The sequence below is a fragment of the Eurosta solidaginis genome, chromosome 4 (assembly GCF_040869045.1).
Source record: "Eurosta solidaginis isolate ZX-2024a chromosome 4, ASM4086904v1, whole genome shotgun sequence".
Classification (NCBI taxonomy): Eukaryota; Metazoa; Arthropoda; class Insecta; order Diptera; family Tephritidae; genus Eurosta; species Eurosta solidaginis.
Genome location: NC_090322.1, coordinates 236,423,043 through 236,442,204, shown reverse-complemented (window position 1 = coordinate 236,442,204; position 19,162 = coordinate 236,423,043). Strand labels below are relative to the sequence as shown.

Below are 19,162 nucleotides of genomic sequence, written 5' to 3'. Positions count from 1 at the left end.
GATTTGTTGATTTTACTAGCACCATTTCTTTCAGTGTACTAGCGCCTTTTAAGGCACCAACTACTCGGTAGGTGTTCGATGACTTTAGTGGAAAAAAAAATGAAATAAAAAACCATGAAAAAAATCATCCAGTAATAATTTTCTATTTCTTTTCAGATGCAAAGAGTTGCAGCTTATTGAACATTGCAAACGGATTCCATCACGTCGTGCTACGAAAGATGAAGTACTCCTGTTACATAGCAATGAACATTATGAGCTTCTACAACAGACTTCGGGTGTGCACGATGTAGCAGGAATGGAAGATTTAAGTTCAAAGTTCGATTCAATTTATATACATCCGGTTTGTTATTTTTAAATTTTTTTTTATTTATTAACATTTTTAATTACCCTTCACTTTTTTAGTCCACATTTGAGCTATCTCTACTGGCGACCGGTTCGACGATAGACTTAATTGAGAATATAATAAATGGCAATGTACAGAATGGTATGGCAATCATACGACCACCAGGTCATCATGCAATGAAGGCTGAATTCAATGGGTATATTACAATTGACTTTCCTATAGTACTTAATAATGTTTCGAGAGTATTGAACGATGTGTATGTATTCCTCAGTTACTGTTTCTTCAACAATGTGGCCATAGCAGCACAATACGCTTTAGACATTTTGAAGTTAAGCAAAATAATGATTGTCGATTGGGATATACATCATGGACAGGGTACGCAACGTTTCTTCTACAATGATCAAAGGTGATTTAGATGTTGCAAATTTTCATTTTTGCACAATTCTAATTTTGGTATTTTGCTAGGGTTCTCTATTTTTCTATACATCGTTTTGAGCATGGCACATTTTGGCCCAATCTAAAGGAATCCGATTTTGATGCTATTGGTTATGGCAATGGCTTGGGTTATAATTTTAATGTGCCCTTAAATAAAACAAAAATGGGCAATGGTGATTACATGGCAATCTTTCAACAATTACTTATACCGGTTGCTGTGGAATATCAACCTGAATTGATTATTATATCGGCTGGTTATGATGCAGCTTTAGGCTGTCCGGAAGGCGAAATGGAAGTCACACCAGCATTTTATCCGCATATGTTAAGTACATTAATGAAATTGTCGCAATCGCATGTAGCTGTGGTTTTAGAAGGTGGTTACTGTTTGGACTCGCTAGCAGAAGGTGCAGCACTCACACTACGCACCCTTTTGGGCGGGACATGCCCAAGGCTAGTAGAAAAACTTGATCCACCCAGTGAAGTTGTACAAGATGCAATACTCAATTGCATTTTTGCACATCGTTCTTATTGGCGCTCTTTGCAAATTCAGCCCATATATACCATGGAAGAACTGAATAATGTTAATCCGCAGCCAAAGTTGCATAAAATTAGTCGCCTATTCATTGGCGGTAAGTCACTGCCTGCACGTTTTCCTACAAGAAACACTGCCCCGGTTATAGCACCAGAAATTGTTGAACAGAATGAGAAGCGCTTGAAGTATTTAAAAAGTGGTACATACTGATTTTCTATTATTATTAAACATATGTGACCTGGAATCATGAAACGACCCTATTGTGCGAAAACAAGTTTTCGAGAAAAACGCGTTTGAAGTTTTTGTTTAGCATGACTGCGTAGCGGTCGGACATAGTGAACGAATTTTGTAATTAAAATTTAAGTAACTTCCCAATAAGCTACAAGCTTGAAACTTGGAATATAGTTCAGAACCCGATGACAATGCAATAATAAGAAAAAAAATCTTCGATAGGTGGCGCATGGATCGAAATATTTCGAAAAATCGTATTTGTGGTCCGATTTGGCTTTAAATGCGATTTGTAAAAAAACTAGGAAAGATAGAAAACTGCTGTTTATTCCATTGGAAAGAGCGTTCAATTTCCTATAAAAATCACTCAAAAAGTGAACAACGGTATTTTCGCACATAGGGTCGTTTCATGATTCCAGGTCACATATGTTTTCTAATTTTGGGCTATTTTCTATGTCAAATTGGAATGATTGGAATCCAACACACTCGTTATTATAAAAATCAGGGACGGAATATAATAATAATTTATTTTCGGAGTCGAAAAAGTACGGATCAAAAAATTGTCCTAGGTGATAATATTTGAATTCCCAGGTATCCCCACAGCAATATCAAGTCGAATCATGCATCCTTTTTATTTTTCGAACTTTTTCCATAAAAGTCCACATATAAAGTAAAATCTGTGTTTTTATTTTTTGAGTCCGATAGAACTAGTTAAACTCGGACTTTTAAAAATAAAAGTCCGGAAATAAAAGTTAAATCCGGACTTCTATTTTTTAAGGCCAAAATAAAAGTCCGGCTTGATAACTAAAGAAACGGCTGATCCAATTTAAAAAAAATTTATTTCGGAGGATAAGGCGTTTCTTTGTTATCAAGCCGGACTTTAATTTTGGCCTTAAAAAATAAAAGTTCGGATATAAATTTTTAAAAGTCAGAGTTTAGCTAACTCTATCGGACTCAGGTAATAAAAATCCGAAAATAATTTTTATCTTGATCCAAATATATTAAAAATCCAAAATTAATAGTTTTGCAAGGAATTATATTATGAAAGGAATAACAGTTTCCGTCCCTGTAAAAAACTATAACTATCACGGTTGCAAAACGAGAAGAATAACTTTTGGAAAAATTTGAAATTGGCATATCCTTCGAAAATTGTTGTTTACAAATGTTACTTTGCACGAAAAGAAAAAAATCTCTTACCCAAAAAGCCAACATAGGGCCTTAATCTTTTTGTATAAACTACTAACTTGCAGGCACCAACAAATTTTTAATTTCCAAACATTGGTCAATTTGACATGGAATCCACCATGTAACATACTAGCTTAATTTTGATTTCATTCTTATTTAGAAACCAAATTGCTTTCTCCACAAATACGCGTTTGTTATGTATATGATGATTTAATGCTTCAGCATAGTAACTCCTTCGAAGAGGGTCATCCCGAACAGCCCGAGCGCATTAAACGTATTCATGAAATGCATCAATACTATCAACTCACGGAACGCATGAAACATCTGCCAACACGTACAGCAACTACAGATGAAATTTGTTTAGCGCATACGCGTGCGCATCTAAATTTTATTCGACGCATAAGCGATAAGGATGAATTGCAAGGAATGGGTGAAAAATATAATTCAGTTTATTTTCATCCAAAAACTTTTGAATGTGCTACAATGGCGGCAGGTTCGGTATTGCAAGTGGTTGATAAAGTTTTGAAAGGTGAGGCCCGAAGCGGTATTTGCATTGTACGCCCGCCTGGTCATCATGCCGAGCCGGATGTACCCCATGGTTTTTGTATATTCAATAATGTTGCTATAGCTGCGCAATATGCCATAAGAGATCACGGTCTAAATAGGTGAGTCATGTCAATAATTGATGATTTAAGCTAGCCTTTTTGCACCCAATCACTCCGGCAGACTTTTCGAAGAAAGTACGAAAAACGTAGTTTCTGGTATAAAAAGTTTACACGAAAATAACCGGCATTTAATTAAGACGAATTTCGACACCTTGTTGTAGTAAAGTCAAAAAACTTTACGAAGGTTTAGGGTAGTGGCGCTCATATGGAAAGTCCTTTAAAACAATTCAGAAGATATTTCGCTGGCTTTTTTGGGATCACTTCGTTACTGTTAGAGTTTTTGGAAATCACTTCAGGTCTATCCCTGGATCATATCGGGTTGTTTTTGAAAGTATTTCAAGATTATTTCGGTACTCTTTTCAGGATAGTTTCATGATTTTTTCCGATAATTTTGAAGAAATTTATGAATCTCTGCGGAACTGTTTTTCATCATTCGGGGATCATTATCGTATCTTTTCGGGATTTTTGTTGTTATCATTAGCATCTTTTCGCAATTATTTTAAGAAAACATCGCCACTATCTTCGGTTAAGTTTCGGATCATTTTGTTCATTTTGTGACTGACTTCCGACAGTAGTGGTGGAACAACTTGGCATAATTTCGGCACTGTTATTATTATTTTAAGATCGTGTTGAGGATCACAACGTGATTGCTTTATGGACCATTACCGTACTATTTTGGGATTGTGTTAGGCATCGGCTCGAAATTATTTTTGGGATCGTTCTGCAACTGAAAACTGAAATAAATAAAATATGAGCGGAGTTGATTAGCGTCCGCCACTAATTGAATCTTTATTGGAAAATGCTTTCTCTTTTATTCAAAATTTCTCATATTACAAATACGCATTTACACTAATGCTTACAAACTAAAAAGTACCTATATTCCTAGTGCGTATATGCCAAGTCAGCATATTATTATTATAGTGACCTATTTATGGACACATGTAATTAGATACATATAAATATTTTGGCAGTCACATTCACCATTTTATTCAAAATTTCTCATATCACAAATACGCATTTACACTAATGCTTACAAACTAAAAAGTACCTATATTCCTAGTGCGTATATGCCAAGTCAGCATATTATTATTATAGTGACCTATTTATGGACACATGTAATTAGATACATATAAATATTTTGGCAGTCACATTCACCATTGACTGATCGATAAGTGTGTTGGTCAATGTGACGGGTTGACAAATGTAAATAAATAAGTGTCGTGTGCGTCGGCATGCACAAGTGATGTTGAACTCCCGCTGGTTCAAATTAAATGTCGGTTTAACTTGAATACTTGGGTGGTCGATATGAGTGTATGTATATTGTACCACTTGAAAGAAGTGAATTCAAAGTAATGCTACGCAACTATTTCGCACCATTTCAAGAATTTTTTTGGTTAGTTTTGAGATTGTTTTCAGGGTCATTTCGGGACTATTTCGAAAAGATTCCAAGATTGTTTTCGAGACAATTTCGGTACCTTTTGAGAACATTTTCAAACTGCACTTTATTGCCTCTCACACCATAATATATTGAAATATGCATACCATTAAAATACCATTGGAGGTGGTATCCGGTCATATGTATTAACTAAATAAATAAAAAATAAATCTAAGGCGCGATAATCTCCGAAGAGATCTAAGGTCGAGCTTCTCTTCCAATTTGCGTCGTGCTCCTCTTGAATTTCCCTACAAATTGGCCGAACGGGACCTACATGTTTTATGCCAACTCCGAACAGCATCTGCAAGGCAGATGAGTTTTCACTGAGAGCTTTTCATGGCAGAAATACACCCGGAGCGCTTGCCAAACACTGCCGAGGGGCGACCCCGCTTAGAAAAATTTTCTTCTAATTGAAAAACCTTATTTCTAAAATTTTGATGTTGCTTTGTCCGGGGTGCGGGCATACGGTGTGGTAGGCGGAGCACGCTACCATCACACCACGGTGGCCGCCGTATTAACTAAATATCTTTAAGAAATATCACACCATATCCCATACAACAAGGGCTTCCAGCCGCGCACCTCATACTTTGGGGTACCCTCCTTTCCAATATACCCAACATTGTAAATTAAATTCCTGAAGAAATATTCACCTAAGAGGCTTGATAATTTGTATTGAATTAAGGCCATGAAAAAGTGCTTGTAGAATCGGGTGTCTTGCAACTGCTAAAAGAGTGGGTCTCTTTAAATACTGCGATATAAACAATACCCATATAAGCAATGTGGTATATTTTTTATACTCAGCGTGCTTTGCACACAGACTATATTAACTTTGATTGGATAACGGTTGATTCTACAGGTATAAAGGAATCGAGATATATATAGACTTCGATATATCAAAATCATCAGTGTCGAAAAAAAATTTGATTGAGCCATGTCCGTCCGTATGTCCGTTAACACGATAACTTGAGTAAATATTGAGATATCTTCACCAAATTTAGTACACGAGCGTATCAGGACCTAGAATAGATTGGTATTGAAAATGAACGAAATCGGATGATAACAACGCCCACTTTTTATATATATAACATTTTGGAAAACACAAAAAACCTGACTATTTAGTAAATAATACACCTAGAATGTTGAAATTTGACGTGCGACTGATATTGAGACTCTTGATAAAAATTTGAATAATATTTTTTAAAATGGGCGTGGAACCGGCCCTATGTTTCGGGAGCCATAACTCGAAGAAAAATTGTCGGATCGTAATAAAATTGGGTACACAGATTTTCCCTATAGCAGGAAATATTTCTAGAAAAAATGGACGAGATCGGTTAAAGACCACGCCCACTTTTATATAAAAGATTTTTAAAAGGGTCGTAGACGAAAATAATAAGCTATGTCTTAGCGAAAAATAGTTTTGAATCAATGATATTTCACTTATCAAGTTTTACTGTAAGAGGAAATAGGGAGATATTTTTTTTAAACGGGCGGTGCCACGTGCTATGTAGAAAAGTAATTTATTTGAAATGAAATATACAATTGAAGCTCACGCTGAGTATATAATGTTCGGTTACACCCGAACTTAGACACCATTTACTTGTTATACCTAAAATATATATTTCTATCTTCTTGGACGTTTAAGAGTTTTAATCATTGATTGGGATGTCCATCATGGAAATGGAACGCAGCATATTTTTGAATCACAGTCAAATGTGCTCTATATTAGTATACATCGTTATGATAATGGTACATTCTTTCCTAAGTGTAAAGATGCTGATTATGATGTAGTTGGTAAGGGCACAGGTGTTGGTTTCAATGTAAATATACCATGGAATAAGGTAAGTTGAAAGCACTTTTGTAGAACTTTAACAACACAGCAACTAAATAACTTTCTATTTTTTAATGCAGAAAGGCATGGGTGATATGGAATATGTGATGGCTTTTCAACAACTCGTTATGCCAATTGCATATGAATTTGATCCAGAATTGGTACTTGTATCAGCTGGTTTTGATGCTGCAATCGGTGATCCACTCGGTGGATGTAAAGTAACACCAGAAGCTTATGGCCTCTTTACACATTGGTTGTCGGCCCTAGCTGGTGGTCGTATTATATTATGCTTAGAAGGTGGTTACAATGTTCACTCAATTTCTTATGCTATGACAATGTGCAGCAAATCATTGTTAGGTGATCCTCTACCACCGATACAAGCGAATGGTAATACCATACGTGGCCTAAGTGCAGCATATACAAGTTGTGTTGAGACAATACAAAATTGTTTGAGTATTCAACAACGTTATTGGAAGTGTCTGGTTTTCAATAAGTGTTTACCACAATTTGTGAGCGAAAATAATAATGAGGATTTTCTTGCTGCTACTATGAAAAATTTGGATATCACAACGGATGAGGTGAAAACCCGCTTAGACTGTGAAAATGTGGCCGACACGGAAATAGCATTGGAGCCGAGCGGCAGTAAGCCGAAGGTAAAAGTTAAAACTCTAACCGAATTTATCACCGAAAATTTGGAGGTAAATTACATACATTTAATGGCAGTGTGTTTACAAGATTTTAACATTAAACTAATGTAAAATTTTTTTGTACCATTTCATGACAATTCACAAAATGAAAATGTAAATTATGAAAAAAAAAAAAAAATGTTTTAAAAATATGTAAAATCGTCATCAGGCTTTGCAAAACGATGAAATGTTCGCCGTTGTTCCATTAAAAACATGTCCACATTTGAAAGAATTGCGTCCTGCGGAGGCGCCAAAAAGTAAGCAGCGTTTATCCCAATTTGTTTGAAAACATAATTTGAGTGTTGTGTTCTATGAAGAACTTGTTGTATATACATTAGACTGGGTTGGTCCCCATACAAAAAAAAAAGTTGCTAATGTCCGCCGCTAAATTTAAAGATTATGTTGAGAGGGTTTCGGAGAGAAATTTTTTAATTTTTTTTGATCCTTCAAAATACAGCCGAAAAGGTTTTTTCGTTGTAACTTGGTTATTTGACGTCCGATTTTTAAAATTGATATGTCATTATTTTAGCCTTGAGAATCTTCACATTTCCGTTAAATGTCCTTTTAAGCTATGAAGTCGCTTTCAATGATTAGGCCAGCTAACAAAGTTTTACCGTTTTTTCCCTTACCAAACGACAGTACTTAAAAATTCAAGAAAATGTTGCTTTTAAACCATATTACTAAAATAATAAACAAAGAAGTTATAGCACTTTCAATATTTATTGCAACTGTTATTTTACCTGATTCTTATTATACTGAGATCTGAAACTCATGATGTTTTTGGAGGAAAAATTATTATTAGGGTTTGCATCGAAAAGTTAATAAAGATATGCCAAGTATCATGAATAGGGGAAGTCAAAGTAAATAAGTGAGTCAAACCTGTTGTTTCGTAGTTATAATAACAACAACAACAACAAAATCAACTTCTTTTTTTTGACTTCTGAATACAGTCAGACTCTGACTTCTGACTTTTCACCTCGTATAACAGCTGTTATACCAAATTTCTCAAAAAAAAGAATTCAGCCCTTCAAATAAGGGAAAAGAGCGGACCACAACCACATGTTTACTTTTTCAATTTGTTGAACGCGTTAACAAAAAGAAAATAATAAAATTTCGAAATGTAGAATTTCGAAATTCGAAAGCCGATATCTATTTTTTGAAGGCTAACTTCGAAAAACGGAGATAATGCTTTGTTTACTTAGCCTCAATCTCTACAAAAAAGTGGGGTTTGTCCAATACCCAGAAAAAAGTTGATTTTGTCGCAAAGTGTTATTATTATAAATACGAAACAACAGGTTTGACTCACTTATTTAAAACTTTGTCATATGAAAGCGGCTTCATAGCTTAAAAGGACATTAAACGGAAATGTGAAGCTTCTCAAGGCCAAAACTTGGTAACTTTTACAAAGACATAATAAATGAAGCCCTAAATAATGGCACTGTTCCAAACTGCTGGAAAGTTTCAACAATAGTACCTGTGGAAAAAGTAAAAAATACAGTTAAACCGGAGGAGCTACGTCCAATCAATACGTTACCCTCAGATGAGAAAATTATGGAAATGGTGGTGAATAATCAATTGGTGGCATACCTAGAAAAGCACAAATTTATTATACCAGAACAGTCTGGATTCAGGAAGAGCCATTCTTGTGAAACAGCACTTAACATGGTTATTGCAGAATGGAAAGAAGATATATCAGATAAAAAGTTGTGGTGTCTGTCTTCTTAGACTTGAAACGGGCCTTTGAAACAGTTGATAGACGGGAATTGTTGAATGTTTTGCTCAAAACTGGTGTCAGAGGAAAGACTTTGGAATGGTTCCGAAGTTATCTCAGTGACAGAAAGCAAAGGACAGTAATTGGAAACGCAGTCTCATCGGTTGTGGATGTAGATATCGGATTGCCACAAGGTTCATTACTTGCACCGATACTTTTTACATTGTACATAAATGATATAAAAAAATGCTTAAAATATTGCAATATACGTCTATTTGCGGATGATGCACTGCTCTTCATCAGTGAGAAATATGCCGACTGTGCAATGCAGAAAGCACAAGAAGATCTTGACTCTATACAACTGGTTGTGCCTTAAAAAATTGAAGTTAAATATAGATAAGACTAAGTTCATGGTATTTTGCAAAAACCAGAACATCATACGTAATAACGATTTAAACAATATAACCCTGAAGATAAAAAACAATTTAATTCAAAGAGTAAATGAAATGAAGTACTTAGGAGTTTTAATTGATGAACACCTGAATTTTGGAGAACATATAAATTATCTTGAAAGAAAAATTGCGCAGAAAATAGGATTCAAGTACAGAACATGCAAACATATTAGTCAACGTCATAAAATAATGGTGTATCGTTCATTTATTGAGCCGCACTTTATATACTGTTCTACAATTCTGCTGATAGAGTGATATGCAAATTAAAAGACTACAAATACAACAAAACAAGGCAATGCGATTTATATTAAAATGTCCCCCAAGAACATCAAAAACTATAATATTGAATCGGTTAAACTGGCTTAGTATAAAACAGTCAATAAGTTACTTCACTTTGAAATTTTTACATCATGTAAGATTAGGAATGCTACCGAGTTACCTGAGCAATAAAATATTATATAAGCACGAGATCCATAGTTATGGAACTAGATACTGCAATAATAAAGACTGCATAGAGTAGGAACAGAGTTAGCAAAGAAGACATTAGAATACACAGGGTACAAAATGTACAATGAACTACCTACTGAGATAAAAGATTGTGAAAATATTAATAAGTTTAGGGTAAAATTATTTTTATATTGTAAAACACTTAATGTTTAATGAAACAAATGTTTACTTAACATCAACTAGGTCTTAAAGACCGTAATAAATAAATATAATAATAATAATAAAAAATAATGACATATCAATTTTAAAAATCGGACGTTAAATAACCAAGTTACAACGAAAAAACCTTTTCGGTTGTATTTCCAAGGATCAAAAAAAAAAAAAAAAAAACAAAATAAAAAAAATAAAAATTTACGAAACCCTCTCAACCTAATCTTTAAATTTAGGGGCGGACATTAGCAACTTTTTTTTCGACCCAGTCTAATGTACATAGGTTGGTTTCAAATTTTATTCATTTAATTAATTATTAATTGGTTTGCTTATAATATTAATTTTCGCTTTTGTTTTTGACACTCTATGCGCTGGCCTTAAAATTAAAAGCCTTAAGCTTTGATATTTTATTTCCTTTGTATTGTTGTAATATATTTGTGATAACGATTATTTTCTTCTTATTTGTTTTTCATGAGCACCGCCAGTTGGTGGAAGATCATTCTATTTTGTCTACCGTTTCGAAATTTCAGCAAATTATTGCTGAACGCCTAAATTCATAGTTCTTGGGAGAATGACGGTTCGCAGAATTTGGTACAAATATACCTCTTGCTTTCGGCAGGGTAGGGGTCCTCTTTGAGACCGTATAGGGTATTACAATGGGCCCATTGGTGGCCTAAGTAGTGAGCTGTTACCATAGTGTCCAGCTCAGCCCTTGCAACCTAACCAAACCTACCTCTACATTCCTATTTCATAGTAAAACCCAGCATATTCGATTTTGGTGTTTTTCAACTAACTAAAATCTGAAATAGAACACACATCAAACGGCTGCATAGGCAGATGCCAGATCTCACCAACGTGCTTACGGTGATGTTTCTTTATTTCTCTTGGAGGCGGGGCTAGATCAAGCATTTGTTTGATGGGATGGTTTGTGGCAATTCAGCCAAAGTTGTTCAGCATTTCATTATGCTCTTTTATGTTGAGCTTTTTTGCCTCACTATGCACATGATGTACAGCGGTTATAAGAAGACATACCGTGGCAGTTCTGAATGCATCATTTATGGCAACCCTGCAGCCTTTTCCAGTGTTTGTCTTCTATATTAGGCCATGAAACAAAGGAACTTTATTAGAATTTGTTCGTGGAAGATAAATTTTTATTCATAATCTTATTCATAATATAAAAATGAGTCGCTGAATATGTTGCTAAGCGCAAAACTCGAGAACGGTTGGACCGATTTCGCTAATCCTTTTTTTATAATGTTCTTCGAAAGACGAGGATGGTTCTTACGGTTGATAAGCACAATACAAATCATTATTCAGAGCTTCCGCAACCCAAATGTCAACTTCACCTACGCGAGGGGAGTCCTGTGAAAATTTATATATGTATCATACACATATTTAGCAGGCGAGGCTCTGACGACTAGGGGGCGGGATGGCATAGAAGTTTTAATGTGGTCAACCGAGATGGTCGGGTTAGTACCTTAATGGTGCTTGTTATTCTAACGTACCGGATTTATGTCTTGCAAAGGACCATCAAAATCTATAACACTCCCCAAACCGTTCGGGGAGTGTCTCTATCGTAAATACAACAACAACTGAAAAATTAACGGGAAGTGCATCAGGGACCGATCCATTCGAATTCTATTCATGGTTCGATTTGCATGAAATTTGAATTTATTTGGACGAATAGGGACAGCCTGCTTCAATATTTTACTGCGATAGGTTATTTTCAAACTACAGCTGCGATAGGGTGAGATCTCATTTCGTCCCCGATATGTCACACTCTTTACTATATATATATATATATTTATTTGTTTTATAAAATTTTCTAACAAAATCAGGGAGGCTCGAACTTCATTTCAGACCTATGTTCCCATGGATATTATTATTACTCAGTATGACCCATAGATTCAGAAACTGGATGTGCACCTGAAATTTTTTTCCCCCCATACAATATATATATATATATATTTTTTTTTTTTGTTTTATAAAATTTTTTAGATATTCTAAAACTTTTTTGTTTTAACTTTAATTTAAAAATTTTGTAATCAGTTTTGTGCTTTGCAATAATTTTCTTTGCTGTGTACTAATAATAACGTAAATCGTTAAAATAACACACGGACTGGTACAAAAAGTTCTGCATATTTAGAACTCGCTATAAGTTATTCAGCCCAATCACTCAATCCATCGTAGGCTGTTTTTTCGGGATTCGTAACATTCGAATTCATAACATTGCTACGATGGATTGCGTGATTGGGCTGATTTAGTAATGAGTAGGTAGGCTTTGAATGGTAATTAGTGTTTCATGACATCTTAAAAAATATATTAAATTCTGAAGTCAAACCTTCAATAACGGTAAAAATGGAAAACAAACAAAGAGCTACCTAAACATATTTTGTACATTTGCACGAATAATCCCAATGTTAAGTACAAACCGTTGGCGAAACTCACAGAGTCATCCAATAACACAACAATAAGTGGCTGCCCAAAGGGATCAGCAGACGCCCATTTGGAGAATAATGTTATATCCCTAATAAGGAAAAACAATCCTTGTGTACAAGAGATGAAGCCAAAATAGCCAAAACCAGAGATGGACAAGTTGCACGAATCATGCAAATAAATGGCATTAAAACGTACAAAATGAAAAAAGAAACAAAACGAATTGAAAAAAGGACGTTTAAAATCACCCCTTGCACGTAAGCTCTGTTGAGATCCAATTTGCAAATACAATTTTTTTGTGATTATGGACGACGAAACGTTCTACTGTCTGGGTAGGACATTCCTAATTCGGAAAAAAGGTTCTGATATAATAAGCTATTTGTGAATGTAGGCATAAATGTGGCGAACAGTATCGCTAAAAGTGAACAAAACTGTTGTTCAAAACTTCATTTCTGATCTAACTGTACTTGTTGGCACTTTCTGAACATTTTTCAATTGCAAAACTTTTTGTACCAGTCCTTATGTTCTCTACACCTTTTCAAGTTTATAATGAGAAAATATATGTTTATATTGAGAAATGTAACTTTATAATGAGAAAATACGAATGGATAATGAGAAACAGAACTTCATATTGAGATTATATTAGTTGATAATGTGAAATAAAAGTTCATATTGCGAAAATTCAAATTTATATTGAGAAACAAAATTTCATATTGAGAATATATACATAAGTTGATAATGTAACTATATATTGAGAATATATAAATTAATAATGAGAACACATAAATTGGTAGTGAGAACATAAATATGTACAAAATTTTAATTGTGATGTGCCATAAGTAATCTGGCCTGCGAGCTAGGATTGAACCTAGGACTGCAGTGAGTCCGGAAAACATGTTCTGGAATGCAAAGAAGCATTGGAAAAACTTGTCTTATGCTGGACCATACATCTTTACTGGGTTCCGGTCATAAAGGGATAGAAGGTAATGAAAAGGCCGATGAGTGGGAAAAGGAGGGTGCAATACTCGCTGAGTCGACGATAGACTTCCCAATCCGTTTGGAAGGAATCAAAAGGAGACAGGAGTTGCATATGATCCATCAAGCAGGAACGGCGTGTACAACAGCGCGGGCTGCAATATTTTTAAGATTATGTGGCTCATATCTCTAAAGAGAGAAGACTTAAGGCTCACTATGGGCATACTGACTGGACACTGCCTTCTGCCGTAACATGCTTATATGTTAGGCCTCGTCAGTAACTGCAAGTGTAGGAAGGATGAGCTGCAGGAAAAAACGGTTAAGCACGTTTTGTGTTGTTGTTGTTGTAGCGATAAGGTTGCTCCCCGAAGGCTTTGGCGAGTGTTATCGATGTGATGGTCCTTTGCCGGATACAGATCCGGTAACAGCACCATTAAGGTGCTAGCCCGACCATCTCGGGAACGATTTATATGGCAACATTAAACCTTCAGGCCATCCCTCCCTCCCCACGCCCAAGTTCCATGAGGAGCCTGGGGTCGCCAGAGCCTCGTGCGTTAGTGACACAGGATTCGCCGTGGATAGGTGAGGTTGACAATTGGGTTTGGAGAAGCTGTATACCTGAAGGGTTGCACAACACAGCCCCTTGAATCTGGTATTTTAGTCGCCTCTTACGACAGGCATACCTACCGCGGGTATATTCTGACACCCTAACCCGCTGGGGGACGTTCTGTGTTCATGTATTGTGCTCGCCAGGTCAAGGCTCCATCTATTATGGACGGCAAATATGCCAGATCTGGAGGCAGCAACTAAGCTGGGTTCTAGGAAACTGCTATGTAGTATTTGCCAAGAGGACGGAGTTATTCACGTATGTCCTGGCACCTGGTCGTCAAGCAAATTCTGGTAAAACTATGGACACATTTAGTTTACGTGAGGTCTTTATTGACCGGCCAGTTCAACCTAACCTAACTCAACCTCATTATTAATTTATATATTCTCATTATAAGTTTGTATTGTCTCAATATCAATTTATATTTCTCATTATCAATTTATATATTCTCATTATGAAATTACATTTCTCATTATCAATTTGTATTTTCTCAATACTAAATTATATTTCTCATTATGGCTTTATATATTCTCAATATACTCTTACAGTTTCTCATTATAAACTTGAAAAGGTGTAGGCTGGGTAGGAAGTCCGTCCCAAAATTTAAACCTTATGTTGAGAGAGTTTCGGAATTTTCTTTTGACCTTTCCATATACAGCTGAAATTGATTTTTTTTATTGTATGTTGGTTATTTAACATTCGATTTCTAAAATTGATACATCATTATTTTTTTTCTTGGAAATGTGCATATTTGCTATTAATGTTCTTTCGAGCACCAAAAAAACCCAATAACTGATTTTATCATGTAGACGCGACTTCATAGCTCGAAAGGACTTTAATAACATATATGCAGAATTCCAAAACCGAAATAATGACGTATGAATTTTCAAAAGCGAATGTCAAATAAACAAGTTACGATAAAAAAAACTTCGGCTGTATTTCGAAAGATAAAAAAATGTAATAACCTTTTCCGAAACCCTCTCAGCGTCAGTTTTAGGGACGGACTTTTACTACGTTTCTTTGCGACCCAGTCTAATGTTCTTCATATATACATAACTTGTGCCTAAATAAGTTCTAATATATATCTTTTACTTTATAACCCATAGCCATAGATAGCGGCGCTCCATGTGAAGAATGCTCATCAATGGCTGAAAACTGGATGTGCCTGAGTTGCTATAAAATACTTTGCGGTCGTTACGTCATGGAACATATGCTTAAGCATAGTATTGAAACAACACATGCGTTAGCAATTAGTTTTTGTGATTTGTCCGTGTGGTGTTATCCTTGTGAGGCTTATATTGATAATAGAAAATTGTATATATATAAAAATCTATTACATCGACATAAATTCGGCGAAGATTTGGTTTGGTCATATGCAGCCAAAAGCAATAACAATCAAAATGATTTTGATGATGATGAAGATGATGAGGATAATGATGCAAATGCTATTGGACATGCATTATGTTTGCAACTCCAACAAAATAACTGACATTATCTATTATTGGCGCTAACGTCAATACAAAATTATTTATGTACAACATTTCCATTGTTAAGACATATTTTCGATTTTGCAGCTCAGTATGTATGGCCTTTGATTTATCAACTTTATATAAAATTCTTGTATTACTTTATATCAAGTTGATGATTTATCTATTAATTAAATTTACATATTCATATACATATTAGAAGCAGGACTTAATTGATTTTTTTATTATAAATTTAGCTGAAAAGGATACAAATATTTCATGTGTACACCAACAAATGATGAACACATTGAATTAAAATATTTAAGATAAAAAAAAAATATTATAATAAGCATATCTTGCTGACTGGGTTATATGTATAGTATACATAATACATTAAATTAAATAATATTTATATGAGAACAAAGTGTACAGATAGAGATTATCACCCCTATTCTGCATTTCGATTACGTTCCCGTTCTACGCTCCGTTTTAATCGAAGTTGGGTATTCTGCATTACGACGGAATCGTAATGAGAAGAGGAAGAGCAAATGAATTTTCGAAATCAGCTGTTTGTACGGAATGTGTGAACATTGGAACAAAATAAATTAAAAAAAATTTGTAAAAAAACGAAAAAATGTTTATATTTTATTATCCACGCCATTTTGTACAAAAAAAAGCAATAGAATATATTGCCGCAGTGTTATATTTTTTTGAGGGAATTGCTTTCATAATCGTATGTGTGTTTTTGTCGTTCTTTTGGCCAATTCCCTGCCATGGCCACCAAGTTTTGTTAAAACGGATTTCTGCACGAATATAGTTGACATTTTCTGAATTTTATGGATGCTAATTTCATTGCACTGGACTAAAATACTTCATGAAGATTTATTTATTCTTTCCGCAAGGATTGTTTACGTTTTCGCTTCACCTTCCTCTACACCGGGAGCTTGCTTTGCCATATAACTGGACCCAACCAACAGACACAAATTATAGCTGTCTATTATACTGGAGCCAATAGCCGCGTCATTATTTGTGGAGTTGGAAAGCAACGTATACGAAAATGGCTAGGCGAGAATGGAAAGGCAAATATTGCGAAGTTTGTGTAATCCATTTGAGATGAGTGACGAATTGTAAGAAATTGAACTTAAAAGTGGTAAAGTTTAATGACTTATTTAGGTTCAAAAAAAAACTTTCGACTTAATAAGGACGCTTTCAAGTATATGTTAGATACTTTTGCGGGGCAAATACGTCCAAGGACGACATCGACATGTTTGTTTTGACCTGGAAACATAAAAAACAATTATCATCAAGCCTTTAACGTTTCTTAACAAGTTGTACTTACATTTTTGTTAAAATTCTGTTATAAATTAATAAAAAAATAAAAAGAAAATATTTTTCCGCCAACAAATTTGCAACTTAGAAAAACGGAATTACGATCGAAATGCAGAATACACAAAATCGAACGATTCGAAGTTGGATCGAAAGAGATTGGAACACAGAATACCAAAATTGCCAAATCGAATAAATTCCAATCCAAGTCGAAATGCAGAATAGGGCTGTATATATGTATATAAAATATGTTTGTAGATAACATGTTGTATACATGATGAATAAAATCTGTTGCTATTGGCGTTATGGAAACTTTGGCGCTTGTCTTCGTTGTTATTGCTAATCAATGCAATTAAGCAACGCAACGCTAACGCTGTACTGAAAATGACGGTCTCGTTTTTTTCCACATATGCAACTACTGCCTAAATCCACATATGTTGCTAAAGCCGAATTGAGATTTACATGACTGCAATACGCAGATCTTTCGCTATTGTTCAGTTAATGAATAAGGTATTACCTTACAAAGTTCAAAGTGTTGTTAAGGGATTGTAAGCAAATGCAATACTATTACTATAAATAAACAAACCTTGAATACTTAATTTACTTTTAAATAAATATGTATGTAATTTAAATTTGAATAACAAAAAGTTCATTTATACCAGATCTGTAAAGTGTTGACTATAAACTTATACATATGTAATTCGACAGTTCAAGTCCAAGTGCTACAGTACTTATACTTGTATGTACTGATGTTTTCCAGTACTGTGGTATGGGTATTTGTACTTGTGCTGTTACTTATTTTTTGCAGATCTGAATAATAAGTATTTTTAAGTGAAATAAAACCTCTTAAGTTAAAAAATTGTTTATGCCCTTTAAGCGAATCAAAGGACTAAATAAATAAATAAATAAGTAAATAATAAATTTAACAAATAAACTAAAAAAAGTTATTAAAAACTATTTTCAACAATTTTTTCAAAAATTACTTTGATGCAGTATGAGTTTAAGCGGGGACTAGAATGTAACCCCCGATAATCGGGTGTGTTTTTTTTTACCAAAAAATTATATCTCACACCTTGATAGATAAAAGCTGATGATGATTTAATTTTACAAAAAATATTTTATTTATATCTATATATATATGTATAAATACATATCGTCGACCCGGCGGTAAAAACTGCTAAGTCCACTTTTCACTCAAAACGACTTTTTGATATAGCTGGAAAAGAGGATGATTTCTGCGCAGGACGGTAAAATAAAAGTATCAGGGCTGTCATGGAATCCAAGCCCGGTTTTGCGTTTTGTCGGAATTACAACCCAATATTGATTTAAATTGGTGTCATAAAACCGTATTGGTTTTGCTCTTTTCGAATGTAAATAAAAGCGATGTTCGAATCAGCTGTTTTGCGATGCACCGGCAATTTTGATGTTCTTTTAGCAAAATTTTATAAAATAGTTGTTTTGTGCATTTAAACAGAAATAAATTAATTCATTGATATCAAAATGGCATCAGCAGTTGTAGCATTTATATAATAAGAAGAAAAAAGTTGCGAGAGAGTCAAAAGGAAAATTTTGCGAGATCGCAGCAATCCATTTAAGTTGCCAGAGACAGCGTAATTAAAAATATTTCTTATAGTGAGTTTCTAAATATTTATAGTGCATTTGCAGTTACATTGCATACTATCGCATAAACAAAGAGGCTATCCGAATGGTATTGGACACCATTGAAGGACGCTTAACTGGCTCGAAAGTTCTGCCAGGGCTGCAAGTAGCAGTTACGTTACGATTTTTAGCTGAATGATCCCAACAAAGATCAGTTGGCAGGGATTCTAGCATGAGTGTAGGTAGGAGCATAGTGTCAACGATTTAAGATGATGTGCTTCGTGAAGCCCTTCGCAATATCTGGATGTTTCTCCACAAATTCAGTCAAAATACTGTTTTGCATTGAATTTTTATGTTTTCCCCTATTATGAATGAAAATATATGTAAATTTACATTTATTTTTATAAAATAAACCTTTATTTACTTACATTTTTAGAAAATACTCAACTGAAAGAGAAATACAACTAGGAAAAAATGAAATCCAACAGCATTTAACTGATTGGATTGTTTCCGATAGTAAAATCGATATTACCGGATTCTGTGACACCTAAAACCGACACTAATTCCAATTCGAACATTAAACCGATAACATTGGA

The 19,162-nt window shown here is 34.5% G+C and overlaps 1 protein-coding gene across 3 annotated transcripts in view; it reads left to right on the top strand.

Annotated features, from left to right (window-relative positions):
• HDAC6 (histone deacetylase 6) overlaps positions 1 to 17,924 on the top strand; it is a 72,881-nt gene extending 54,957 nt beyond the window's left edge. For 2 of the 3 annotated variants that reach the window (XM_067785077.1, XM_067785076.1), the window contains 9 exons: positions 157 to 340; positions 403 to 539; positions 615 to 749; positions 809 to 1,509; positions 2,884 to 3,388; positions 6,466 to 6,661; positions 6,732 to 7,349; positions 7,507 to 7,594; positions 15,282 to 17,924. In XM_067785077.1, coding sequence (XP_067641178.1) covers positions 157 to 340; positions 403 to 539; positions 615 to 749; positions 809 to 1,509; positions 2,884 to 3,388; positions 6,466 to 6,661; positions 6,732 to 7,349; positions 7,507 to 7,594; positions 15,282 to 15,664 — 2,947 coding nt within the window. In that variant the 3' untranslated portion in view covers positions 15,665 to 17,924. The remainder of the gene's footprint in view (positions 1 to 156; positions 341 to 402; positions 540 to 614; positions 750 to 808; positions 1,510 to 2,883; positions 3,389 to 6,465; positions 6,662 to 6,731; positions 7,350 to 7,506; positions 7,595 to 15,281) is intronic. The other variant, XM_067785079.1, reaches the window with a different exon arrangement.
• The last annotated feature ends 1,238 nt before the right edge of the window (positions 17,925 to 19,162 follow it).